The sequence below is a fragment of the Bombus terrestris genome, chromosome 9 (genome assembly GCF_910591885.1).
Source record: "Bombus terrestris chromosome 9, iyBomTerr1.2, whole genome shotgun sequence".
In the NCBI taxonomy this organism is placed as follows: domain Eukaryota; kingdom Metazoa; phylum Arthropoda; class Insecta; order Hymenoptera; family Apidae; genus Bombus; species Bombus terrestris.
The window spans coordinates 1,419,235-1,446,622 of NC_063277.1; the positions used below are offsets into that span (position 1 = coordinate 1,419,235).

Below are 27,388 nucleotides of genomic sequence, written 5' to 3' on the forward strand. Positions count from 1 at the left end.
TATTAAGAAAAATTAATTTTTGTTAATCTAATATTTTGTCACATTTCCATTGCAGATTGTGATAGAAATTCCCCTACTCTCTCTCTCTCTCTCTCTCTCTTTCTCTTTCTGTTTCTCTCTCCCTTTCTACGGTCATGTTTTATGAATAAATAAAAATGTAATTGATATTCTGTGAATAACATTTTTTTCGATTATATGTATCAAGAAATGTATTTTGAAGTTTGATATTTTTTAACTTTGATTGGTTCACATATGTATATAACTAATTGGTGTCGTATCTGGTTATACAAAGAAAAAGAAAATTAAAGCCGACGTTGGAATAATCAGTATTGTTCGTAGCACTTAAGAAAGAAATGCGGGTTGGAAATTTGGTGAACCAAAAAGCATATTTATGTTGGATTTATGGTACATATAAAGCGATATGGGCTGAATATCAATTGTATAAAATGTGAGTTATATATTTACAAAATTGTATATATATTGGGCGTATAAAAGTTACGGTGTATATAAAAATTACATAATATGAATAATAATGAAATGTTTTACATTTTGAAATCATATTATTTATCTATTAATTACAGGTAAACAATTTATTTAATTCGAACGATGTAAGGAGGAAATGGTGTAAAAAATATAATTATGATTGGTTGCTACTAAATTATAGTCCGAACAAATTATTACACAAAGTATTAATATGAGTAACGTTGCTTCACAAAATGTCTCACTAAGATCATTATTAACACTTAATAATAATGATTGTAAAGAATTTGTTTGTGGATGGGGTGCTGCAGTAATTAATGTATCTATTACTTTTCCTATTAATAAGATTATATTTAGACAGGTATGTGTAAAATAAATTATTTTGTAATATTTTAAACATCAGAATATACATATTAAATAAATAAATTTCTGTTGTTGTAACAGATTTTGGAAGATGTTCCAGCCAATACTGCGTTTCGTCAGATATCTAAAGAGGGAATAAGATTACTATACCGTGGGATCTTACCACCCTTTTGTCAGAAAACTCTTTCGGTTAGTGTAATGTTTAGTATGTATGAAGGTTGTAAAGAACGTTTGTGCACATTAACAAATAATGATATATTAAGTAGAATAATAGCAGCGCATTTTGCTGGTACTATTGAGGCTATACTTATGCCCCTTGAAAGAGTACAAACATTGCTCCAGGATTGGCGGTATCATGATAAATTTAAAAATACTTCGCATGCATTTAAATATTTACTAAAAAATTATGGTATATCAGAATGTTATCGTGGATTAGTACCAATTATATACAGAAATAGTTGTTCCAATCTCATGTTCTTTATTCTCAAAGAACAATCAAAAAGATACATTGGTGAACAAGAGTCATTATTTACAAGTTTTATTAATGGTGCTTTAATAGGTGGTTTCACAAGTACTGTATTTTATCCTATAAATGTAATAAAAATACATATGCAGTCAAAAATAGGTGGTAATTTTGAGAAATTTATGACAGTTATTCGTGAAGTATATGTTGCAAGAGATAGAAGAGTAATATCATTTTACAAAGGTGTGCATTTAAATTGTATGCGATCATTTATAAGTTGGGGAGTTATAAATGCATCTTATGATTTTCTAAAAACAATCATGTTTTCATAATAAATTTATGTGAAAAGTATTTAAATTTATTTAAAGAGAAATTCTTATATGTTGTTTAATGCGTAATTTCGCAGATAGTATTTTTTGATCAAATCTATTAATTAATTATATTAATTATATTAATTGTACATTTTTTCTTACAATAAAACATTGTGCAGGAGAAATAAATTTAATGATTAAATTAAATGATTAATTTTATTACTCATTGTTAATAAAAAGTGAACGCTCTTCTGTTTAATTATGCATTCATAAATAAAACCTCAATGGCACAATAATAAACGGCGGAGAAATTTGCATTGTATATATTCTTTAGATATTTTTCGATATAACTGTGTATTATTCTACTGTTAGAATACTATTTTCTATGCTGCATGTGTAATGCACTTTTTATTTCGAATTCCTAAAAAATGGAATTCAATGTATTTTATTGTACAATTATGACTAATAAATAAGATAGCAAATTTCGATAATGTGCAGTGATTAGAAAACATAATAATACTTATCTGAGTTTGAATATCATTCTTATCGCTATCCTATGTCAATACATTTTTTATATATTACATATGTTAAAATTTTATCACTGAATTTATCAAATCACATATAAATAACTAATATAACGAAATATAAATAATATACCAAAATATTCTGTTTTCGTATTTCCCGCGATTCAAAACAAACGAGGTACCATCGATGCGCGTCGCAGTGTATAAATCGATGCGCCTCAGCCGCGGGCTTTTAGCTACTTTTAGCCCACTCCAATTTTTCTGCGTCCCGGTTAACGGGGTTTTTACTTCACCGAACGTTTTAAAACGTCACGATGGTATGGTTTGAAAAATCACGATTTTCGATAAATTTGTCACATTTTAAAATATCGTGAATCCTTGATTACATATCTTTTGCGAGTACTTTGGTGCATTTTTTTCGATAAGAACAATAAGAATATGATCTTGGCTTTTCATTGTTCGAGTAGTACTTGTAATTGTGTCGAACGATTCGTCTAAAACTATGTTACTTGTTATATCAACAATTTACGAAACTTTGCTAACCCCGGAAATTTGTGTTTGGCAATACGGGGGCTTGTATGTATGAGCTGCATAATTATATTAAATAATGAGAATCAACGCAACGAAAATGAGTACTCCGATCGAGGAGAAGATTGATCAGAAGCTGAAGGTAAGCAGTTAATATACTTAGTTCTTTTAAATATAATTTAGTGTTTTTTTGATAATTTTTTAAAATCCAAACATTGTTAATGTGAAAGAGGATACTGCAGTATATACTTATTCCACAGTTAAATTTTATCGTCAATTTTCGGATTACTATTATTTTAAAATAACGAAATATAAATATGAAATAGATGAGTCATACATAATTGTAATTTTTAAGAAATTTTAGAAATTATTTATGTTATAAATGTAATAGTATAATATTAAAAAATTATATTGTTCCATATTCTTTTTTATTTCAACTGTATAGTCGTTTGAATATCAAGATACATAAAAAAGTTTGGTATTATAAGTTAAAAATAAACAATTGTGAATTGTTTGGAAATATCTATATAATAGAATGCATATTTACAAAGTAATTGAATGATACAGTTGATTAATTAATATACAGGGATATTTGTAATTCAAATAGAAACTGGGATTGATTTTCTAAATTTATCAATGATGAGTTTAATATTTTATCATACTCTTATAATATATATAACTGCTTATAATGGATTTTTATGTATATATCATTTGTACATATGAAATATATGATTTGAAGGATTGGTATATAAAAATTTAATTTAATGTATACAACTCTTTTAGTATATATTTATATAATTCAAGATAATTACTTCATTTAATGTTCATTCAAATAAATCAGATTTCAATATTTATTTTCTTTGAAAAGGTGAGGACAGGGATGGTGAGTGTTAGTGATGGAAAAAGTAAGTCAGTACCAATGCGTTTACATCTGTCTATGGAAGTTTTAAAGCTCCAAAGGGAAGATTTAGAGGTAAAGTTTAATATCATCATATTATGTCATTACTATCTTATTTGTATGGTTTATAAAAAGTAATACTGATTTTCAGCAGACTGCGAATCATAATAAACCACCATTAGATGCTAAAGAGAGAATGGTGCAAATCACTAGACAAAAAGTTGGAGGATTAGGATTAAGCATAAAGGGAGGAGCAGAGCATAAACTTCCTGTACTCATATCTAGAATTTATAAAGGTCAGGCAGCTGATGAATGTGGTCAACTATTTGTAGGAGATGCAATTATTAAAGGTAAATTCAGTAATCATTAAATATAAATTATTAAATAATTTTTAAATATCTTTTTATCATAATTAATGGATGTAAATGATATGAACTTTGATATTTCTTTATGAAAAGATATTTCATCAATAAGAATTGTATTTCTGTATATAGGTAGTTCTGAATGCTTATTCTATTTGTGTCAGACCTGTCAATATTGGTTTCTTTCTTTGAAATATTGTTCCATGTTAGCTATTCACCTATGGTGTTACAAAGTAAAACCCACATTTAAAATATCAGTGGAAATTATGTCATTTAAAGTTATAATTTTATTTTTTTATAGTAAATGGAGAATATATAACTGCATGTAATCATGATGATGCTGTTAACATTTTGAGAAATGCAGGTGATATAGTAGTTTTGACAGTAAAACATTATCGTGCAGCAAAGCCATTTTTACAAAAAAATGGTAAATATGATTTATTCAATTTTATAATATAAAATATTTTTTTTTGTATTTCACCTTATTATTTGCATTAATATAATTTTTAGAAAAAGAAGAGAAATTAGATAATGTTGCAAATGGAGGTTCAGAAGATGAATGGTTATCACCTAACAGACAAAGTGGTAGTCCTAGATGTGGTCATAGTAGACAAAGTTCAAATGCATCAGCCACTTCAATGCAATATAAGAAATGGATAGATGTTATAACAGGTTAAATAATGTTTTATGATATGTTTCTTCCTTATTTATTTAAGGGAGCTAATAATCTTTTGTAATTCCAGTTCCATTAATGATGGCTTATGTGACAAGATACATCTTTGGAACAGATAAGTTAAGAAGAAATGCGTTCGAAGTAAGAGGATTAAATGGTGCACGTACTGGTGTAATACACTGTGATGATAGCGCTATTCTGAGTCAATGGTTAAAGTATATAACCGATAATATTACAGGTTTAACACATTTACAGGTGAAAAACATAATATTCCAAGTTCACTTATTTATAATTTCCATACACTTATTTATAATTTACATAATTATTTTTCAGATGAAATTATATAATCGTAATTTTGGAGTCGGTGAACGTATAGAATACATGGGCTGGGTTAATGAAGCAGTAAGCAATAGTAATCAGCCATGGCAGAGTTATAGACCGAGATTTTTAGCACTGAAAGGACCCGATTTGTTATTATTTGAAACGCCCCCTGTAAGTATTAATAAAGTATTAATAGTGTATATTGTACAATTAAATATTATGATTTATTTCTAGTGTAATATAGGAGATTGGTCACGATGTGCATTAACTTTTAAAGTATATCAAACAATGTTTCGTGTAATGCGAGAGTCCGAAAATGTAGATGAAAGACAGCACTGCTTTTTAGCACAAAGCCCGGGTAAACCTCCACGATATTTAAGCGTTGAAACTAGACAAGAACTCTTAAGAGTTGAGGCAGCATGGCATACTGCAGTGTGTTCAGCTGTTACACATTTGAAAGTTAGTAATAAGCTTTTATGTATTTCGTTAGAAATTATTTATAGAATTTTCTATTATAACATATTTTCTCTTATAGAGTAAAACATTTCCTGTTACTTTTAATGGAAGGAGTGCAGGATTAACCTTAGAATGGACTCAAGGTTTTACACTTTCTTATGAAGATATTGGAGAGACTGTCTGGCGTTATAAATTTTCACAATTAAGAGGATCTAGCGACGATGGAAAAAGTAGACTGAAGTTACATTTTCAAGAGTTGGATAGTATCGCTATTGAGACAAAGGTATTTATTTGTCATAAGTAAAAATAATTTATTTCCTTATGTTCTTTTTCTTTGTAGGAATTGGAATGTTCTCAGTTGCAGAATTTATTGTTCTGTATGCATGCATTTTTAACTGCAAAGGTTGCTGCAGTTGATCCAACATTTTTAACATCAACAACTCCGTAAGAATCGAAGTAAGTATTATTGCCAAATAAATCACAGAGGAAAATAGATCACTGTTCAACATTCATATATTTGCATAAACATACAGAAATATTCTAGTTAATAAATTAGATCAAAGATATGTCAAGTACTAGTCAATTTTTGAGAAAAATATTTATCATTTTTGAAAAAATTATATAAATGTGTTTTACTTTATTGCTTCTAGTTTTATTTGTATGGAATATTGGTGAAATTTTATAGTTAGCAATATTAATTGCCTTGAGTTATTTTATTTATATATATTATGTATTTTATGTTATTTTATGCATACATGTTATTATGTACCTTGCTATTAATTTAGCACTGCTATTTATTTTTTATACTTCATAGATTAGGTCGATTATAAAATACAGATATTATTGCTTTACTTTTAGGAACGTTTTATATGACATTTTTTTAATATAACAGTCATATTTTGCATTTATTACGAAAAAAATGCCAGAATTTAAAAAAGAACTCGCGCTCGTTCATGATTTTTAAGTTCCAGTGATAAGGCAACCTCTCTTGAGCAATAAGTTGTACATTCAAATTTCCTTTCATGTATATCGGGTGCCTTAAAAACCATGAACAAGGTGTAATTAATAAGTTAAAAAAGTTGATAAGTTAAGCATCGAAGTTGAATAGTTCTCTAGAACAGCAAGTCTTATGCATTTAATACCAACAAATATGTATTACATTAGAAAATTTCATTTTATGTTAAAAACCGACATTTAAGATTACATTAGTCTGATATTAATTTCAAATCAGTATTATTCGAGCGAAATAAAATCATGGTATAATAATCTGATAGCAATAAGTAGTAACTATAGACCATGGTGGCCATCTATTAAAAAATTTTATTTATAAATATATAAATGATGGAGGATAGATTATGAATTGTAGAAGCTTATCATTGAATGAGCTTTATAAGTAATTAAATTGTTAATTATCTCTTTTTAAATTTTAGCAGTGCATTTTTATATGGATTTTGATTTGTGCATACAACATCAATTTAAAAAAGATAATTTTAATATTTTAAGCTTCGTTTGCTGAATATTTTTTATTTTTTCTACATGAAAATTCTATTGCATGAGAATTTCTCATTACATTGCAAAATTTCATTCTCCTTCATCACATTTAAAAGCTATAATGTTACCAAGTACATTAAAGTAACTTTTGGAACAAGTATCACACCTTGTGCAATTAATCTACCAATTTACAAATCTATTTAGAGCAATAAATGTATAATGAACGAAGAAACAAAACAAATGCTGTTTAGATTACAAACTGCACTTTGTATTAACCATGATACACGATTTTTATAGTTAAGATATTATGAGAATTTTATCATAACCGTCTCAAAAAACTAATAAAACTATGTGTGCTTACAACTATATGTATAAGTATATTCTATTAAATCAATTAGTTATTCGACTTTCTTAGTTAATTTACTATTTTAAAAAAGACATATTTTTAGCACCTACATAGAAATGGATTTTAATAATAAGAAAGTTGTTGAAAATTTCATTTTTATTGCACATTTTAAAGGTCTCCAGTTACTTGTAGAAAGTGCCTATATTAATATATATAATACAATAGCAATTATACAAAAGAGCATTATTATTTAAAATTAATCTTGTTTATTTTATTCTTATTATATTATCAGAGCGTTACCATGGTCAGAATTTTAGATACTATAACGGTTTATCATTAAAAGGCACTCTAGAAAGATCATATTTTATATTCAAGTGTTTCATAATGTGTTTTGTAATTTGGAGTTTTTTTTTATCTTTTATGCTATGTTATGTTTTTCATGTTCATTTAAGAAACGACCATATGCATATAATATTGAACAATAATACAGTTTAGGGATTAAGTAAAACTTATTGCTGAATTTAATTACAGAAGCATTGCGGTGAATTTTGATAAATTTTAATGCTGTTAGAGAAAGAGACGAAATAGTCCAAAGAAACGAGAATACAGGGAAGTATTGTTTGTAGGCAATCACTTGTTAGACTCGCAATTTAATAAAAGTGTAATATCTGAAAGAACATAAAAGTATTTCCAATACGAGTCAATGCATCCTTAAAACAATTGTAATTATTCCTAAGCAACTGTAATTACCAAGTGCAGAATATGTTGCAATATTCTATGATACTCCTGTTTTTTTATTGTACACATGCATCGCATGCATTCTATAGTTAAATTTAGATTATTATTAAAAAAAAACTGCACAACTAGATTAAATAGATGAAATAAGTAAGACATGAAATTAAACTGTGAGAGTTAAGCATAATGTATTTATTTATTATAAATCATTGTTTTAAAAACTACATTTTCAAATGAGATCATTGGAGAATCCCCCATGTGAAAATTTGTAATTTTTTAAAGATCATAATAAGTATTTATTTATATATAAATGTATAGAGTATGTTAAATATATGCGATGTTGTATATTTTAAGTTGAAATAACACAAAATTTGTATTATAATTTTTTTAAATTATTTATTACAATAAAGTATTGCATTTAATGAGCTTGCACAATATTATAATATTTTAGAGGATTCTACAATGTATTGGCATTTGCATAAGTATTTGAAATCATTCTGTGCTAGACACAAATATCAGTGTATATAGAAAAACATGGCCATACATTTTCTAAATGATAAGACTTCAGTTTGAAACTGTTAATTCTGAAATCCCATTTCTCCTCAGTTTTCATTAAATGCCAGAAAAAAATCTTTTTCGAAATGACGTCATTGATATGGGATTACAGAAATATAACTGCTAAGAGCAGAAAAAAACATTCTTATCTTATATTTTAAAATATAGTTTATATGTTATAATGTCTATCCACCTATTGACAATATGTTTTAAAATATATTATTGTTAGAAGTTAAAAATATAAACTTGAAATATTTTCTAAATTCCTATCACCCAATCATACTACATGCTATTAATTACAATTTGTTTTTTAAATATTCAAATAAGTTTTTTTCAGAATTTTTATTGCAATGAAATTTAATAATGTCGAACTTCTACTTTTTTGTACAATCAAATTTCATTAACTATTTTTTTATACTTAACTTTTAGACTATATGCTTTACTTATATGAGATTGAAAATTTTTTGTATTAGATTTCAACAAAAGATCAATTTATTTATTCTAAGTTTTACACATATTAATTAGGTAGTGATCGTATTTATTTAAATCTTATTTCAAACGATTACAGACATATTTTTATCAGAACAAGAATGAAACAACAGAAAATGTATCTTTAATTTTCGGATGTATCTGAAATATCAGCAGTCATAGTTATTTCTTGTACTTTTGTATTTTTCAAGGGGAAACAATAAATTTGAATTCATATTTAGCGGCAGTCATTCTTTATTGAATTAAAACCTCGAAAAAGCACGATTGTCTACTATGCATCGTACAATGAATAATATAGATAAATAACCATGTGAAAAATATTTTAAAATTCTTTATATAAAAAAGATTGAATTATCAAATGAAAACTGATATATTCGCAATATTTATGTCAGGAACGGAGTTGTTGAATAGGTATTTGCTATAAAGTGTCAACTTGTGTATCAATATGGCGGCGAATCTTGAGGAAGAGCAAAGTTTAAGAGAGTGCGAGGAATACGTACAGAGACACAATATTCAACAAGTTTTAAAAGACTGTATAGTGCAGCTGTGTGTGGGGCGTCCTGAAAATCCCATATCATTCTTGAGAGAATACTTTCAAAAACTGGAACGGGTACGTATTGAATCATGTTCTGCTAAAATAACCTCAGATTCATCATTCTTTACTGGTTTCATCACTACTAATAAACTACTGATGTTGTTCACTAGTTTTTTTTCATGTATTTTCTTTTATTGTTCAGATAACTATTCATATTGTGGTTATACAAAGCTGAAAAAAATATCAATTAAAATGCTAAGCTGCATGTGTGCAATAAGGATCTGCCAAAGGACAGATAAGAGAGTAAAAGGATCTATCTATTGTCAGATAAGACAAAATAATATCTATACAAATTAGTGTTAATTACTTAATTTTATTAATACAGAATTGCCAATGGTACTTTCATAAATATAGTCTGTAGTATTATCAAAAAGTTATCTTGATCAATACAAATAGAATGGTACGCACATAGCATATACATATCTCTTTAAATGTCACTTTATATTTTAGGAGATTTACAAATAACATTTGTTGGGATATTATTCTAAATAATTAGTCATTAGAACAATTAATATCAGTATTTTAAAAAATAAAAAAATTATGTTCAATTAATGAATCTATTCATTACATAATGCAAATCCATTTTATATAATAGGTATTTAGTTGTTACATATTTGGAAACAATATTATAATTATTAAATTTCTTTTCTTATGCCTTTTAATCATTAGCACTTGCATTTAATCTTACATACTTTTTGATTTTCTATATTAATTTATCTATTTTTCTAAAATACTATATTCTAACATCAATGTTTTTTGGAAAAAGATTCTATGTTGAATGCACACATAATTTTTAACATTGTAATAAATGCCGAAGACTGTGAAGTATTTTTAACTAAATAAGCAACCGTTCAAAAGATTGCTGTTGAATATAACTTAAAATATGATATAAAATTCGAATCGTTTATCGTTCGCGATCATAATACTTAATTTTGAGATTTACGTAAAAAATATTATATAAACATCTACTTTTTAAGCCTTAATTGCTGTGATGTGATTCAGATCGTTAGTAAATAGCGATAAATAATCAGCGAAGGAAGGGCTCTACAAACGACTGACCTTGTATTATAAGGGTATCAAAGGTAGTTAGTGAGAATTAAAACGCTCTGATAGGAAAATGAAAAACGTATATATAGCATATTTGTCAATGATTTGATTCGCATCACACTAATAAGTTAATTTGAATTACATACTTGGCGCCAAATGTATTTATTTAAACGCGTCCACTTCGCTAGTTTCTTTCGGTGGGGGATATTAGTCAGTGGTGGGGATAGCGTTCAATATTACCAGTCATAAGAACCTTAATTCCGTTACTTTTGTCAACAATTATTTCTAGCATTTGTACGGTTGATAGTTTTCTTTAGTTTGTCTTTTCATTTGCAATGAAAAACGGAATGTCTTTACGCAGCCGTATCTTACATAGCAGTCCTGAATAATACACATATTTTTCCTTGGAGTTCTACAGCATTATCCTTGACATTAAGATTTTCGTATCTCCGTAAACAACGGCAGGACATTTAGCCGAGTTCCCTCCTCTTTCTGCGTCGCAGCAGCGCTACGTAGAAAATGATCGATAACGTTTTCCATTTCTGAGTGAATTACACGATCATTAAACAAATATGTACATCCAACGTGGAAATATGAGTCACAAAATAAGATGCTCGTCATCGGTTCCTATCGCCGCGGATGTATACACGTATCGAAAGAGACGAGGTATGTGCAATTGTAGGGGCTGCTCTAAATATAGCACATGCTCGAAATATAACGAAGCGCGCAACCTTAGCCAACAACGATGAAAGCGGTGTAACGCGTTGTCCTAGAAAATGTGCGAAGCGCGCTGCGACAATGCGTTTTAAACAGGCAACGCCGGAAGTATTGTTGTCGTTATCCATTGAATCCTCATCTGTCAATGAGTTATCCATATCAATTTGATTCTGAATCAACGAAAATTCGACGCACATCATATGGTATATGTACCATCTGGCACGCAGCGTCGACTTTACATCAACTACAACGAAAGATCGTGTCGCATTAATCGAATTTGGCGAGACCTTAGAAAATTCCGAAGCGGCGCGCGGTAGACGTGGTAGCGCGCGATCAGCAACGATTGTGGCCGTGATTTGTGCGTTACTCTCTTTCGCTTGCCAACCACTAAGAGAAACTTTACTTTTGTGATACAATTATTTGGCTGTGAGACGACGAGTGTTAAAGAATATACGCGTAATCGGGTAAAAATTACGCGTGCACGTGTATTGAATATCAAGTAATATCGACAAATAATGTACGAGGTACGATCGCGAATATCCGATCTTATACAAGATTTATGCGTAGTGATGAATTCTGAAACACTTCGAATCGCATCAAATATGCACATATGCACACTTCGAATCATTTGCCGCGTATGATTCGATACTTCAACTTTTAAAAGTGTTGGTAAATCTTGAATCGTGAGTCTTGATAGATATTGAGTCCTTAAAGTTCGGATATGCCTTGAGAGTTTTGATAGGCATTGAAGAACTGCAAAGATTGGAAATTTTCGCGAGTATTCGATGTTTTATATCTTCGATAAATTATATTTACAATTTCTTATATTATATTTTATTTATAATATTTTAAATTTATGAAACATTATATAAGATATCGAATGTCCAGTAAGTTCCCAAAATTTATTGAAACTTTGAAGAGTCTGATCTAATGGAATTCTAGCGTATCACGATTCAAAACTTACCAAAATTTGTATCAGTTTTTAGCATTGAATTATATTTGAAGTGGTTCTAATTTTTATAATACAGAAAACTTCGAATTGCTTCAAAAATGAGATTCAAATATCCATCATTATTCATGCGTGCATTTTATGCGTTCTAATATCTCTCCATATAACTTCTTGATTCTTGAATGTATTATTTACTGAGCAAGAGGCAATCTGAAGTTTATGCTTCGATATTCACTGAAGTTAGATCGCTTTGCTATAATGATTATTAAGAGTCTTTACTGCGCACAATGGAATTGACTGATATAATATTTTGCAATTTCTATTATGTAATTATTGCAAGGAAATAAATGTGAGATATCCATGGAATTTCATCACAGCTTATTAAAAATAATTGGATGGCATATTTGTGAACCTTTTTTCTTTATAATAACACACGTGATATTTTATTGTTCGAACGTCAAATGAATGCCATTCCAGCACGTGCTAGGATCACTGACCAACTAATCTTCATTATTTTATTGTTCTTTCGTGTGCGATAATACACTGTTAATTTTGGAATTCATGTATATTCATAAAAGAGTATTTTAAATATGACATGTACACACACACACACGCGCGCGCGCGCGCTATTCCTTTTTTTAGAATATTTGTCGTATTTTTAATTGCATTTTATATTAAATCTTTTTATTAATAACAATTTTGTTTGTTTAAGCTATAACATTTTATATTAATTATTTTTTATTAGAAAAATTTTGTTCGTTTAATGTAACTTATGATCAATTAATAAAATATAGTGAAATAAATGAATGTGGAAATAGATGCTATTATGAATTAATGTTGACGAATTGGATATGTATTATATGAATATAATAGAGGCGATTGATATAAAGAAAAAGAATAGTAATATAATAAATCATACTTCATTTTTGAAGAAAAAGATTTCTTACAACCAATTAGAACAATAATTTCGCTAATAATATTTATTTGGTATAAGTTGGCATTTTTTTTATTGCAAAGGCGTAATCATTCTAAATATTATGATTTAACGAACTAAATTAAATATTGCGAAAAGACGAATGATTCTCAATGTATTTGTCTGTTTCTAGTCAATTGTGATATTCAAAAAATCTTTCTTTTTAATTGCTATTAAATTTTAATAAAATATTTAACAAAATAATTTAATCCAATAATAATAAAATAAATTAATCTGACACTAAACAGTATAAAAATCGTGTGGTATCGGCAATTGATACAATGTTTTCGTCTTATATTGCGCATTTACGAGGAGGCACTCATCTGCAAAAACATCAAGTGACCTATGGCATTATTTGCTTACCTTTTTATCGATGTTCATCGTCCATAGGCCGTATAATAATATTTTATCCAAAGGCTTATATAATCTTACAATAATCGGTTTACTTTTGGTAGATAGGGAGCGATACCTAAGTACAGACGTATTCAATTATAGGAATTTGTAATCTTCTCTATTTCTTACAGAATTCATTTTAAAAAGTACCAAGTGTTGGCTTCTTTATCTCTCTGACATATCCCGTTGCCCTTTGTCATTGTAATGAAATAATTTTTGGATCGATAGATTTGATGTTGTTTATCATTGCAAAGACATGCAAATGATAAAAATAAAATACATTATTTATTATTTGCTACATAAGGTGTTTGTATTAACTACAGAAAGGGTGAAACAAAGAAGAATCTCGTTGGCATATGAAAGTAGTTGCTGTGGAAAAAATGACTTTACACAACATTTTCTGTGATCCAGCCAGTATAAGTTACCCATGTTTTTAGCATATACATACGTATATACCTAGGAAATTAAGAGTACATGATTTCATTAAAGGAAGGGCACAATATCGTGTGTTGCGCATGTCTAAGCAAAATTGACTTATAAAAGCGGCTTGTTTTTCTTACGTGACTCTTTCAGGGTTGTGTCGTTCGTTTTGGAATAAATAAATAACGCAAGCGAAAACAAGTTTTTTTTTGTTGGTTTTAAAAAAGAGCATCGATCGATTGCATATAGGATCGAAGATAGTAATTGCAAAACACCTAGGAGATCATCAGCTTTCGACATGGTGCAACAGGCAAGTAGAGCAAAATACGTGAATAGTGTTGAATCTTATGATCGATAATGTTCTTTAATTATCCGTAAATGTAAACAAATGAAATAGGTATAAAAATGAAACCATCGCTTGATCGAGTAATCAAGTATTTTCACCTTCTCTGAATATCACTCAAGAGTAAATTTATATTATATTTCTTTTTTCCCCTCTTGGATCGAGTTTCGAGAATCACCAAGCTCAAAAGATGGTTTCTCCGGTAACCTAATTCCTGTTAGCAAAAGCCTAGATACATACGTTGCGTAACGTTTGTTGAACGTAATGTCATTGGTTATCATCTCGATGAAATTGATCGACTTTCGCTTTTTGATTTCAGGAGCAGGCTCACGATGCTAAGCAACAGATTGCGACCAGTCCAGAGGATACTGAGGACATACCTGCTGGACAGCAAGGTCCTCAAGTTCCGAGGCGAAGAGGAGGCATCTCCGCGGAGCCGGTCTCTGAAGAAGATGCGACAAGTTATGTTAAAAAAGTTGTGCCCAAGGATTACAAAACAATGGCTGCCTTGAGTAAAGCCATCGCAAAAAATGTCCTCTTCGCTCATCTCGACGAGAACGAACGTTCTGATATATTTGACGCCATGTTTCCTGTCACGTTTTTGCCCGGAGAGGCAATTATTCGTCAAGGTGCTAAAAATAGTATTAGGTTTAATTATCAATCGCCGAGAGAATCGTTAAGCGAAACTAGTTTACGTCGAATATTTTTTGTTGTACATTAATAGGCGACGAAGGTGACAACTTTTATGTAATCGATCAAGGAGAGGTTGAAATCTTTGTCAATGGTGAATTAGCCACGACCATAGGAGAAGGTGGAAGTTTCGGTGAACTTGCGTTGATATATGGGACTCCACGTGCTGCGACTGTTCGAGCAAAGACCGATGTTAAATTATGGGGTATCGATAGAGATTCATATCGCAGAATTCTCATGGGCTCTACGATAAGGAAACGAAAGATGTATGAGGAGTTCCTTTCCAGAGTTTCAATTTTGGGTAACTAACGTTTCATGCTTCATAAAAACGTGCCAGAATCACTGATTCTTATTGTATAAAATTGCTATTATTTTTAGAATCTTTGGATAAGTGGGAACGGCTCACAGTAGCCGATGCTTTAGAACCGGTGGCATTTGACGATGGTGAGACAATAGTTCGGCAGGGTGAACCTGGTGAAGATTTTTACATAATCGTCGAAGGCACAGCTGTTGTTTTACAGCAACGTTCAGAGGGTGAAGAATTAGCGGAAGTCGGTCGTTTAGGACCATCCGATTATTTCGGTACGTTTTCGTTTTTTCGAATGATCATTGATAGTTATGTAATTTAATGATAATAGAGTAGAGAGAGAAGTAGAGGGATGAGTGAAAAAAGAATTTTGAATATTGTCTCAACAACAATGTCCTATTGATTATAGGTGAAATTGCATTGCTATTGGACAGGCCGAGAGCAGCGACTGTCGTGGCGCGAGGCCCTTTAAAATGTGTGAAACTCGACCGAGCAAGATTCGAGCGAGTTTTAGGTCCGTGCGCGGATATTTTGAAACGCAACATCACCCAGTATAACAGTTTCGTGTCCCTATCCGTATAAATTGCCGTATCAGTGACATTATCAGCCACCCTGGTTTCTTTTCATGAAAGTACGTTTCACTATTAACATTTTTTATTTGAGTAATAGCGTAAGTAATAACCGTACTGTTTCGGCTAACGATACTTGTGTTAAGAATTATATATGTTGAATTATGCACGACTGTCTGTTAAAATTGTATGATGTGGCATGAAAACAATTTGACACCATTTTATACAATGTTGTATTTTTTTAGTCTAAATTTGAATAGATTTGGAATTGAAGATCTAAAGTATTTTATTCTCTTTCTAAATCAATAAGGTAGTTGTATTATTATTAGATAGTTAAATAAATATAGCTCGAGCAATTCTTTTAAAGCTTTGTGCGTAGTGTTATTTTTTTGTCATTATATTTGTTACATAAGTAGTTTTTATGCTCATTCAATCAATGTATGCAGTTAACATATGCTTCTGCAATGACATATATAATTCTTAAAACACAAACTAAATAATTGGAAATGTCGTGATACATCAAGTTATTACGCACTTTGTAATTCGCAATGCTGCGATATAGAGGTCGAATTTTAGCCACTTTTACACGAACATATTTCCCGAGAATGTACGAAATCTGTGAAAACAATTTGGAAAAATTCGATAAATATATGCCCCATTTTGCAAAATTTTTTGACAATGTTTGATGGAACGAATAAAACAAAATGTTTCGTTATTGAATTTTCGGTTTCAATTTCCATTGCGATACTGTTTTTATTTATTTTGTCGGACTTAAAATGAATTTCATAGTTTTTACGATATATGAGATAGCTAGGATTATTATATGCATTTCACGACGTGGTTAATTTATACACATGCTAGTGTATGATTTGAAAAAAATATATGTATCTATATAAAAAACATATTTAATTTAAATATTTGTGTAACAATGAATTCAAAAACTAAAACTTAGCTGTAACATCGCACAATTTTATTGGCGACTTGTGCACAAAAACCGAACCGATTGAAAAAACTTTGCATTAAATAACTGCATTGATTGCTCATACTATATCGCATTGTAAACGGATATTGTAAAATCAATAAAAAAAACATGTTTTAATTGTCTGGAAACTAACTTATAAAAACATATGTTATATGCAATTTCCGTATTTACAATGTAACAAATAATTGCAACAAATCTGTATTTTTTCTAATGAAATATTTACTTTGGCGTTTATATAATTTTCTCTGAGCATTTACGTTCTTGTATCACGTAATAAAAGTTTTACTTTTTCGTGTAATTGAAATAAATTTTATATATATTATTTCATTTTCATAAACATTACGTTATTGTGATAAATATAATTGCGATACAAATTGCGTGATAGCACGCAATATTGATATAACTTCATTGTCTCTGTGTAGAAATTTAATAAATACACAGAGAACAGTTACACCAAAGAGATCTTACTTTTTAGTCACCAGATAAATCCTCTTGAGATAAAAGAACGCGTTAAAAGATCTGAATGACTGAAGAAGATTCATTATGCATCATGTAAAGTATGATTACTTCCATTTATGATTGGAAACAGATTTACATATTGACTGCCGTATTAATATCTTTATAATTTTTAACGACATCGAGAAAAAAGGTTACAGACCTTAGTAAGTAATTATTTGTGGTTTAGTAGTTGAAACATGAAATACACATATAATAAATTTTGTATTTATTAGTAGTAAAATCACGATTTGCATTTAATTTAAATCTATTAGGTCTCTAACATAACATTAGATTAAGAAGTAATATAATATCCGAAAATTAAATAATTTATTACGTACAACACTAAATTCGCACGTGATGGTACAATGAAAAATGTCCGTCTTCTTTCATTTAATATATCCTTGCATTCCTGTTTTGGATGAAATGTGGAGACGAAATTCTCGATACTTGAGAATTGATAATAGACTATTAAGGAAAAAAACATTGTCCTGCGATAAATATTTAAAAAGATAAAAATAATCACTCTTCACACGCGAGAATGGCATCAGATGCCAATATGCATTTGTCCCGTTAAAAGTTCCTATAATTCGATGGCTGAACACGTTAAGTCGAGTATTTTCTCTTTCCCTTTGTACAGATGTTTCGTGTGGCTATTACCACCCAGCCGTTCTTGAACCGCCGAACCGAACTTGAGATCTTTCCGACTTCCTTTCTCTTCCCTCTTCGTCGACGAGTTGTCGAGCATGCCAATATCCTTTTAAACTCAATACATTTCTTACCGGAAAGCCCTTCATAGCGATTACGTATATTTAATACGTTCATTAATTCCAATTCTTTACTATTTTCTATCATAGAAACAATCACTGTATTTCTATTCGCGCGTGCTTGTGAATCCCCAATACGAAATGTCGAAGTTTCCCTCTCGAAGATGGCGACAAGATGTAGATTCTTGCGTAGAGCAAAAGATTTGGCTAGTGGTTAAAAAATCCCAACTCCTTGCAGCGGACAGTATTTAGAAAAAGACGCTTAGAATCATCAGACACAAGAATAAGAACACGTATAATATATAACATGAACTAATTTTGGAGAATCGATCGGTCGCGATCGAAGGAATTTGAAGTTTTGACCAAACGAGAAGTGTTTGTTTCCTGAAGATAATTTGCTATCGTCTCCTTTCTCTTTCCGTAATTTACTACGAGCCTCGGCTTCATACCGAGTTTTATTGAGGTAGTTGCAGACGACTTTAAAACGGTCATCCTAATTCTTTTGTACAATTCATCAGCCTGTATGTGGATTCTTCGCTTGCGCCGGGCTGAGATTGAGATACGTATATGTACAAATTATTGCGGGGAAAACTTTCATTTACAAATTGTTGCTCGACTGTGTGGCGTCGATCAACGAAGAGAACAATGATTAGGGGATGGTAAGAATCAGTAGCAGATCAATGTGTAGTTAAATATATGCACATGCATATGCATATGTATGTGAAGTGTACATATGCATATAATTGGGAAACATATGCATATACACACACAGATTTGTGCCTATGAATGTGCACGACAATGGTTTTCGCTTATATATCTTCCACCAAAAAAATTGAAGTTGCTTTTTTTACCAAGCACCTACAGAACCACTGCTTGTCTTGCAGTCGATTAGATGTTGTTCAGGATCAGCATAAACCAACCCCAATTCATTGACAAATTCATAAAACTTGTCCAAAGATTCAAAGGCCAATTCTGCTACGACGAAATCAACCGCCAAATTTTGCCGGTAACTAAACAGCAGAAGAAATGTATCGTTAGATAACTGTGCAATGGACACATACACAAAGTATATATACACACACACATATAATATATATAATACAATGAAAATAAACAACAACAAAACTAGTCATTTTTCAGCTACGATGTCCTGTAACAGAAATCTATGTATAATTATAATTGTTAAAAAAATTATTTGCAATCTTTCACTTCCTTTGTTCCATTATATACATGAAATAATGTTGGTTCTTAGGAAAACTAAAAATAAATTATTTCTTACTTTTTGTACCTTCGTATATATATATTTCCGTTAAATTTATTTATAGAAATATATTTGAAGACTGTTTAAAAAAATGAAAAAAATTCGTTTTTTGGTTATAAAAAATTGCAAAAAAATTGTAAAATAAGATTATAATACTTTAAAGTTAAACGCTATCTATCAGTTTACCAATTGAATGTACCTGTTAATATGAAATTAGTTATATTTTGATCCATTATATTTCTTAGCGTTATCATGATTAATTTTTGTAAAAATGTTGTATAGAAAAATATCGTTTGAAGATATTTTGACAAGTAGATATAAATGATTACTTCTAAAGAGTCTAGTACGTACGACTTTATCATGCTCTTCAATGCATTCTTGCGTTCTCTTGCAACAAACCAATCCATTAAAAAGGCTGCCATCCGTGGGGCAGAAGTGTATAGTTTGAAAAAGGCATGGAAGTTTTTCAACCACCAAGCTGAACGCACTTTGAGCGCATGTTTTATACACTCATCATTTTTGTCTTCTACTGATAAAGCTGCTAAAATCGTCGTTAAATCTGTAGCAAAAGTATTAATTTTCTTATTCTTATGTAAAAAGAATATTAATGGTAATGTTACATAATTATATGCATAATAAAATAATTAAAAACCTTGAGTATTTTTTGTGAAAATATAATACAATATTCTGTATGCAATAAATTCACATCGATTTTCTCCGCCGACGTCTTGATACAACATCCGTAACTGAGTCTGGCACTGGTTGAATTCTTCATGATCTCCTTTCTCTAGAGCGACGCGGGCGTGTGTTTCATACACGTGGACTGTAAATGCATTTCGAATACCTTGGACGGTAAGATCTTGACGAATAGATTTAAGTTGATCACAAGCGTATCTATAGTCCTGATCAGCCACCCATCGTTTCTTGACATGTGCCAAAGAATTTTGGAGTACACTTACCGGTCGAACGGCGGAGGGAGCTGGAGCCTATAATATAAAAATAAGGAGTATTTTTATAAATTCTACAAACCAATTTCAAATGAATTTAATCGATGACAGAAATCTTACAGATGTTAAACGTAAATAAGGTTTCTCTATATCCTTGCATACTCCGACAATGTGAAGTCCAGTAAAATCAAAGTCTGTAGATGAGTCATCTTTAACACCATTGTTGGCTGTCCTGGAAATAGTATCGTTAAATCTTGCAGCACGTTGTTGTAATTTCTCCTTAGATCCTAATTCCTCAGTGTTTCCTGTAGCTAAACCAAATTCTGAATAGAAATGTGATTTCATCTGTTTAGTCTTCTTTGTTTTCTTGCTGCTGTGACTCAGTTTGTTTTTAGTAGATTTTTTCGTTTTTAACGATTTATAATCGTGTTCCCGATCACTAACGTTCGACGACGATGACGTACTACGCCTGTACTTTCGTGATGGTGGGCTACGTGTATTCGAACGCGACCTTGACTTCGATCTTGACCTCGACCTCGACCTGGACTTTGATCTCGATCTGGATCTGGATCTTGATCTAGTCCTCGACCTCGATCTTGACCGTTTGTAATTCACAGAGAGACGCGCGCCAAGCCGAGCCCCAAGAGAAGTGGAGAGACCTGGCTTGCGCAAGCCTCCCTGTGCATTCATCAGCGGATTTGGCAAATTATTTAATTTCAAGGCCGGTTTTTGAGGCTTTATCGTCATAGTCATACGTTCACTATGAATGCTAGGCAATGGTTCTTGGTCCCAGTCTTTTACCCAAAGCGAGCCATCGTTCGCTGCACGCGTAATCTTTCCCTTTAATATAATCTCAACTTGATCCTTGTCTACTGCCGTTTTGCATTTTTCGTAACACCTGTTTACATAGTTCTTCAAACTGTCAGGCCAATCACCGACTGGGCTGGGATTTGTCACGATAGAGGGTGTACCTACCGCTGGTGTGCCAGCACTAGGAATTGTATTATTAACAGTTGTAATAGCAGGTGTAGTAGGAGCAGGGGATTCTTCAGTTGGTGGAGGAGGAGCCACTATTTCACACTGTGCAGGAGGTAAAGGTGGTAATTCGGTCTTTAAATTGGGACCCGGTACGAAATTCGTTGTTGGACTGTTTGCCTGAAAGCTATTGTTGAACTGAGCTGCTAAATTTTTATTCCGCTTACGTTTTCTCTTTGCAGCTCCACTATTGCCAGATGGAGAGAGAAAAGCCAAACCATTCTTTTTGTTATATACATTGAAACGAATTTGATTATTGTATTCTGAAAAAAAAAGATGAAAACAAGTATTATCTTATATATATTAAATAAAAGTATATATTCCCTGATACTTTCTATTTAAGAAAAAAACTTACGGGACATATCATTGTGCATGCCATTCCAAGTACCATATGGAAAAGCATTATACATGTACCCTGGATGAGGCTGCATAGATGGTTGTATTTGATTATTGTGTTGTTGAGATGTCTGTACTGATGGGGGTGGTCCAGGAGGTAAAGGAGGAAGTTCAGAATCATCATCCAAAGACATGGGGGTTCCGGGTACTGGTGGTTGCTGATGTAACTGTTTTCCTTGATTGTTGTCCTGTTGTGGCTGCTGCTGCTGTTGTTGCTGCTGTTGCTGCTGTTGTTGGTGCTGCTGCTGCTGTTGCATTTGCTGTGGAGTAAAAGGTTGTCCATATCCTGGCATCATCGCATGATAGTAGCTAAACGTTTGTCCTTGATGAGGTACACCTTGATATCCTGGTCCATATAACTGGCTATAAAAAACATAAATACACGTATCAATATATGCAACTGAAGTGCTTAATGTTGCAAAAGGTTTATTATTAGTTTCATCATAACTTTAAAAATTTCCAAATATTGAAATAAAAAGTATCATACAAAAAGTTTTTAAACTTTTATTTAGTATTTACTTGTATTGTGGTGTACCTTATTTACCAAAATAAATAATTTACTATTATTCCAAATTACTTATATCATGTATGTTAATCTAAAATTAGGTCATTACAAAGCGTCTTTTATTCACGTTAATATGTATTATATTACAATACTTATTTCCTATATGTTCCTTATCCATTCGTTATTCGATCGATAACTGTTTTATGTTAGTTCAAATGCAAATGAAAACAGAAATATAAAAAGAATTGTAAATTAAAAAGATTATATGAAATCATCGAACATAACGTGCATAATACGTTATTCCTAAAATGCATATAAGATACTTCGTATTGAAATATCGCGTTATTTTCATTAGTAGAACAATAATTTTGTGCTTAAATCGATGTAGACAATTACCCTGAATATGGGGGAAACATGTTGTGGATATTGTTTGGCGAGGGATATTGCCATGCCATATTCGCCATTGAGCCTATTCCAAGTTGTGGCTGTTGCTGAAATGGCTGCTGTTTCTTCTGCGATGCTGTAGCCTCGCCTTCTGACATACCGAAGAACAAAATCAGAATTGCTTAAACAATTGTACACTTTACGTTCCACTACCGTAAACACGTTTGCATTACCACGGTTTCTATTGACCAGGGAAAAAAGTTAAAATATTCTCGAGTGACTTTTATCGAAAAGTCGCGATTTAGGTTTGACTATTCGCTTCGACAAATTAAAGTGGTACTCAGGCGACGTAAAACGTTTGCAGCCTTTGTTAGGTGGCAGCACTATTATCCGAATTCTACGCGCGAATTTTCTCAAGTATACTATAACGGTGTACAAGTATCGTTATAAATTTATTTATTGCGTTTGTATATTATTTAATATGGAATTATCTTGAATTATAAAAAGATGTATTACATATATCACATATTGTTGGTTCGTTCAAAGAATGTAGCAGATAAAGAAGTAAATTTTTTAGGAAATCTATTTGAAATAATAGATTTAAGTAAATATTAGTTACTCACCCATGTGTATTTGTTTACTCTTTAAGTTAGATTTCGAATGTCTCCGATAAAATATCGTTTATGCGTATTATTTACTATTAAATAATTGTTGAATTGCCATATTGTTCTTGTTAAATAGCATAATTTTATTAAGTAATTATGTCCCTCTTAAAAAAGTACCTCAATTTTAGAATTAATCTCAAATATGATGATTTGTGAGATATTACTTTTCAAGCAAACCAACGATATGTTAATCCGTTTAATCATTAGATTTTAATGTAAGCGAATGAAATAGAATGTATAATGCAGAAATGTTCAAAATTACGTTATTCATAGAAATATTCAATATTAAAATATTTTTATGGGTAGTCAATTCTTAAACATAATGCACTTGCAAAATTATGAATTTATTTCTTGTTCTTCATAATCTAGATTTTCTTTTATTCTGAAGAAAGCGTGTGGGGGTGTGCATTGCGTGCAAAATGGTCATATTGTACGACGATTTGCTTTGACCTCTCTTTCATTCACCGTCGCGAAGAATTTATAGGAAACAATTGTCGATTGGCTGTTATTTAATGCGGTAGTATAACGTAACGAAACACCTAGGTAGTTTTGCAACGAAATGGTAGAAATGGAATATGGCCTAGCACGAATGTAACATTATATTCGAAGGATATCGAATGAAGTTGTATGTAGATGTGTTGTTTTTTTCCATGCCGGAACACGACATTTTGAAACATATAAGTAGAAACTGCAGTCCGTTTGATCTCTTAATCCACGGTTAATTGTTCTATGATTGAATTATGTTGCCGTTTCACCTGTTTTATTTTTTCTTTCTTTTACGAGCGTGCAATCGATGCGAATAATATTCTACGTCTTAATGCTGATCTAATTAACCTATCGATATAAAAATCTTTTTTATTCCAAATACAAATAAATAGTATGCATCATAAAGATCGCAGGGACTTTGTTTTCTTTATGTCACCGTGATTTTGCTGTTTAAGGTATTTCCTAAGTCCTTAATCAAGATATAAATAAATGAAAAAGTTAAAAAAAAAAAAATAAAATTATCGTCATTTCTTCATATACATTTTTATACAAAATAAATACTTGCGACTAACATTCAACAAGATGCACTGTGTTTCCGTTTTACGAGGCACATTTCTTGATATTATTTGGCGCCCCATTGACGTCACCGCAAAGAAATATATTTTCGAAATAGAAAATATCTTGTTACAAATGAATCGATCATGATGCAATAAAGGTGATTGTTTCATCTTGTTTTGTAGATGAAATATCGGATAGTTAATTGATAGATATTTATAGAGGCATGCAGTTCGCCTTGAACGGGTTCTGGACCTTTCTTTCAAAAATATTGTCCAACAAAAAATTTAAAAAGGAATAAAAAAAAAAAAACAAAGTCTATGCATAATATTCACAAAGAAAAACTAAATATCTAGAGATAACAGATAAATCCTTTTAAGATATATCTTTTTTTTCCTCAAGACGCGTTAAGTATTAAGAAAAATAAAAGAATCATTTATTTCGGCTATAGAATAAAATAGATCTACGGCTGTCGCGAAAAGCGTGAAACCCGCGACAACATTCTTTTTCCCCTTGAAAATTCATTCTACATGCTGGAAATCAAACTCAACTATCGTTGCTGATTGCATCAGCATTTTCCACTTTCGTTTTTCCATAAACTGCAACCATGTGTAGTGTAGACTTCGCGAAAACTTATCATACTAGGACAGATTGGTAAGTAATACCATTAGAAAGACTATATATAAACGAAAAAAAGGAATCATTAAAATCACGTAATTGTTACGTGCATTATCCGTTACTATACAAATATTGCATAGCGTTGTTATAATCTTAAGCGTTATTCCTTTATATCTACCTAGTTTTACTGCGGTTATGATCGTGGTTGCGCGTAGAAATGATTTCAAAGTAATATTTATTTGATAAAACGTTCTGCTCAGATACATTAGTTTTCGCAACGAAACTATGAAAAGATAAAATTATGCTTCTTTGTGCTCTCGAGAAAAAGCTTCTTACGTGCATTTTTGGTGAGAAGAACATCATCTACTGCTTACGCGAGATTGATTTATTAAATTTCTATAAATTTATAACTTATAATACTTGATAGGGTTTGAATTAAATGTAATCAAAAAATTGTATTTTCTTCACGTTGTACGTGAAAAATAGTTCGAAGGCAAAGATCGAAGGGAAATAAGCACGGTTTAGTCGTGTAGTCGTGTATATGTTGTGCTAGATATCGCGATTTTCAAGGTTTGAGTAATAAAACCGATGGACGTTGATCCCGACGTTTACGAGTTATAAAATTCTGTGTTAAAAGAGCGTTCGAAAACTCATTTGAATTTCAGTTATAACCAATAGTAATCTTCTAGAGAATTTATTTTGGTGACTTTTTGTCACTACTTTCCTTCGTTTTGTCTGTCTCCGTTTTCTGTGTAGAAGACTTTCCTTCTTCCTTCTTATCGTCCTTTGATTCTTTGACTTTTCCTTTTTTCTTTGGTTTTTTAGTCATTTTGGGTTTATCGATAGGAGGAACTACTTTCGATTTTCTACGAATTACCTTTAATAACAATTATACATAGGCATTTTTATAAGTGTAATAACTGATATCGTGTAGAGGTATTTTTCATTAAATAGACGAAAAATTTAATAACATGGTTATTATGTTATATTTTCTTTTACCATGCGTTGCAATAATTGTTTAGTCGTTATCTTTGTTCTGCACCTTTTGTCCCACATTTCCTTTTCTTGCCACCAGATTCGTTGATATTCATTCGTTAATAATTGTTCTATACAAGGACGTTTTTCTCTGCGATATTACAGAAAATGTGGCTTGATTATTTATTAAAATATTAAGAGCGTTTCAATTTAATAAGGAGTTTAATAACTGGTCAATTACCAATCATTAAATTAAATTTCAATTTAATCGAATAACGTACTTTTCGTAAGACGGAGTAAATATTTTAGATGATGCGAATTGGGAAGAAACGATATTATCTGGAATTTTGCAAGAAATCACGGGTGACCACGTTTTCACCTTTATGTCTCCAAACATACTCATTATTCCGAGATAAAAAATTTGATTTTCAAGTTTAAACTTGATGATACTACAAACTTCTTTCCATTAACCTTTGAATAAGTAATTAAAAACGAAACGCGATGAAACGACAAACTGTTGAAAAAGAATTATGTGAAACAAACGAACGTTGCACAAATATGAAAAACTTGAGCTAGAAGTTAAAATACCATCGAACTAAAATATCGATATTACGATAGAGGTGAATTTTACCGCAGACATTATAATGTTTAATTTTTCCCTATAGTTCAATATGTATTTATCCGTGGAAGAAATAAAATTGACAAGCAAAAAATATTTCAATATTTGTAAAAACTTCTTCTATTATCTATTATTTATATATTTCTATTATGTATTGTACAAAAGATTTTTTACGACGAACGATGATATTTTTATTGCGACCATACTATTTACAGAGGTCCCAAGATTATTTAAATAGTCAATTACTAATCATATTAACAAACCTAATATACTTTTTTTAGTGCCGTCACCTACTATATGATGTACTAATTTTTTATTAATTGTATGTTTGCAATAAACGTTTTATAATTTTCACATATATTTCCAGATTGATTTCAAATTCCATCGCTATAATTGATAGCGACAATGTCAATGAAAAAAATTTTCTATACTAATTATTCACACATTTTTGTGAGTCACTTATACACTGTACGTAATGAAAATAATATTCTTTTTATTATCTTTTAATTACATAATTATAGAAATTTTTGTATTATAGTTAAATGATAATCCGATTAACGGCATCAAATTATAATGAATGTTGCCCTTATCGAATGTTATGAGTGCAATGAGTTTTATCAGAAGATAACTTATCAAGATTATTAAAACGAGTTGGCATATTTTTACGGAAGAAATGAGATCGATAAATTATAGTACGTGT

The 27,388-nt window shown here is 30.7% G+C and overlaps 5 protein-coding genes across 17 annotated transcripts in view; 4 read left to right on the forward strand and 1 right to left on the reverse strand.

The window, feature by feature from the left end:
• The first annotated feature begins 105 nt into the window (after positions 1-105).
• On the forward strand, positions 106-2,103 carry LOC105666030 (mitochondrial nicotinamide adenine dinucleotide transporter SLC25A51). The gene is made up of 3 exons (XM_012311527.3): positions 106-448; positions 582-841; positions 925-2,103. Exons 2-3 carry the CDS (start codon positions 695-697, stop codon positions 1,636-1,638), a joined length of 861 nt encoding a protein of 286 aa, XP_012166917.1. The 5' UTR covers positions 106-448; positions 582-694; the 3' UTR covers positions 1,639-2,103.
• Positions 2,104-2,353: 250 nt separating this feature from the next.
• LOC100651084 (gamma-1-syntrophin) lies at positions 2,354-14,355 on the forward strand. Of its 5 annotated transcripts, XR_007225069.1 has the most exons (13): positions 2,354-2,811; positions 3,538-3,642; positions 3,719-3,917; positions 4,231-4,356; positions 4,440-4,601; positions 4,673-4,857; positions 4,936-5,094; positions 5,158-5,382; positions 5,459-5,662; positions 5,720-5,835; positions 9,388-9,605; positions 9,733-11,303; positions 14,243-14,355. XR_007225069.1 is itself a non-coding variant. In XM_020864591.2 (11 exons), exons 1-10 carry the CDS (start codon positions 2,749-2,751, stop codon positions 5,825-5,827), a joined length of 1,536 nt encoding a protein of 511 aa, XP_020720250.1. In that variant the 5' UTR covers positions 2,354-2,748; the 3' UTR covers positions 5,828-5,835; positions 7,748-8,629. The 5 variants fall into 5 exon arrangements, 3 of the variants coding, with proteins under 3 accessions (XP_020720250.1, XP_012166915.1, XP_012166916.1); XR_007225068.1 differs by lacking the exon at positions 9,733-11,303; XM_020864591.2 differs by lacking the exons at positions 9,388-9,605; positions 9,733-11,303; positions 14,243-14,355 and adding an exon at positions 7,748-8,629.
• LOC100651332 (cAMP-dependent protein kinase type I regulatory subunit) lies at positions 9,441-17,097 on the forward strand. Of its 4 annotated transcripts, XM_048408366.1 has the most exons (6): positions 11,698-11,878; positions 14,339-14,399; positions 14,752-15,061; positions 15,157-15,423; positions 15,501-15,704; positions 15,839-17,097. In XM_048408366.1, exons 2-6 carry the CDS (start codon positions 14,388-14,390, stop codon positions 16,009-16,011), a joined length of 966 nt encoding a protein of 321 aa, XP_048264323.1. In that variant the 5' UTR covers positions 11,698-11,878; positions 14,339-14,387; the 3' UTR covers positions 16,012-17,097. The 4 variants fall into 4 exon arrangements, with proteins under 4 accessions (XP_003397429.1, XP_012166907.1, XP_048264323.1 ...); XM_003397381.4 differs by lacking the exons at positions 11,698-11,878; positions 14,339-14,399 and adding an exon at positions 9,441-9,605; XM_012311517.3 differs by lacking the exon at positions 14,339-14,399 and having other exon boundaries at positions 11,696-11,878.
• A 691-nt stretch (positions 17,098-17,788) lies between these two features.
• On the reverse strand, positions 17,789-23,162 carry LOC100651207 (leukocyte receptor cluster member 8 homolog). Of its 6 annotated transcripts, none has more exons than XM_003397380.4 (6): positions 22,783-23,129; positions 21,841-22,244; positions 20,571-21,748; positions 20,156-20,489; positions 19,855-20,062; positions 17,789-19,252 (listed from the first exon to the last, which is right to left on the reverse strand). In XM_003397380.4, exons 1-6 carry the CDS (start codon positions 22,926-22,928, stop codon positions 19,090-19,092), a joined length of 2,433 nt encoding a protein of 810 aa, XP_003397428.1. In that variant the 5' UTR covers positions 22,929-23,129; the 3' UTR covers positions 17,789-19,089. The 6 variants fall into 6 exon arrangements, with proteins under 6 accessions (XP_003397428.1, XP_012166909.1, XP_048264321.1 ...); XM_012311519.3 differs by having other exon boundaries at positions 19,098-20,062; positions 22,783-22,921; positions 23,004-23,162; XM_048408364.1 differs by having other exon boundaries at positions 19,098-20,062; positions 22,783-22,921; positions 23,007-23,140.
• A 1,777-nt stretch (positions 23,163-24,939) lies between these two features.
• Positions 24,940-27,388, forward strand: part of LOC100644526 — a 30,287-nt gene continuing 27,838 nt past the window's right edge. Inside the window, exon 1 of the mRNA XM_048408362.1 lies at positions 24,940-25,130. The gene's annotated coding sequence lies outside the window, so the exon portion shown is untranslated. The remainder of the gene's footprint in view (positions 25,131-27,388) is intronic.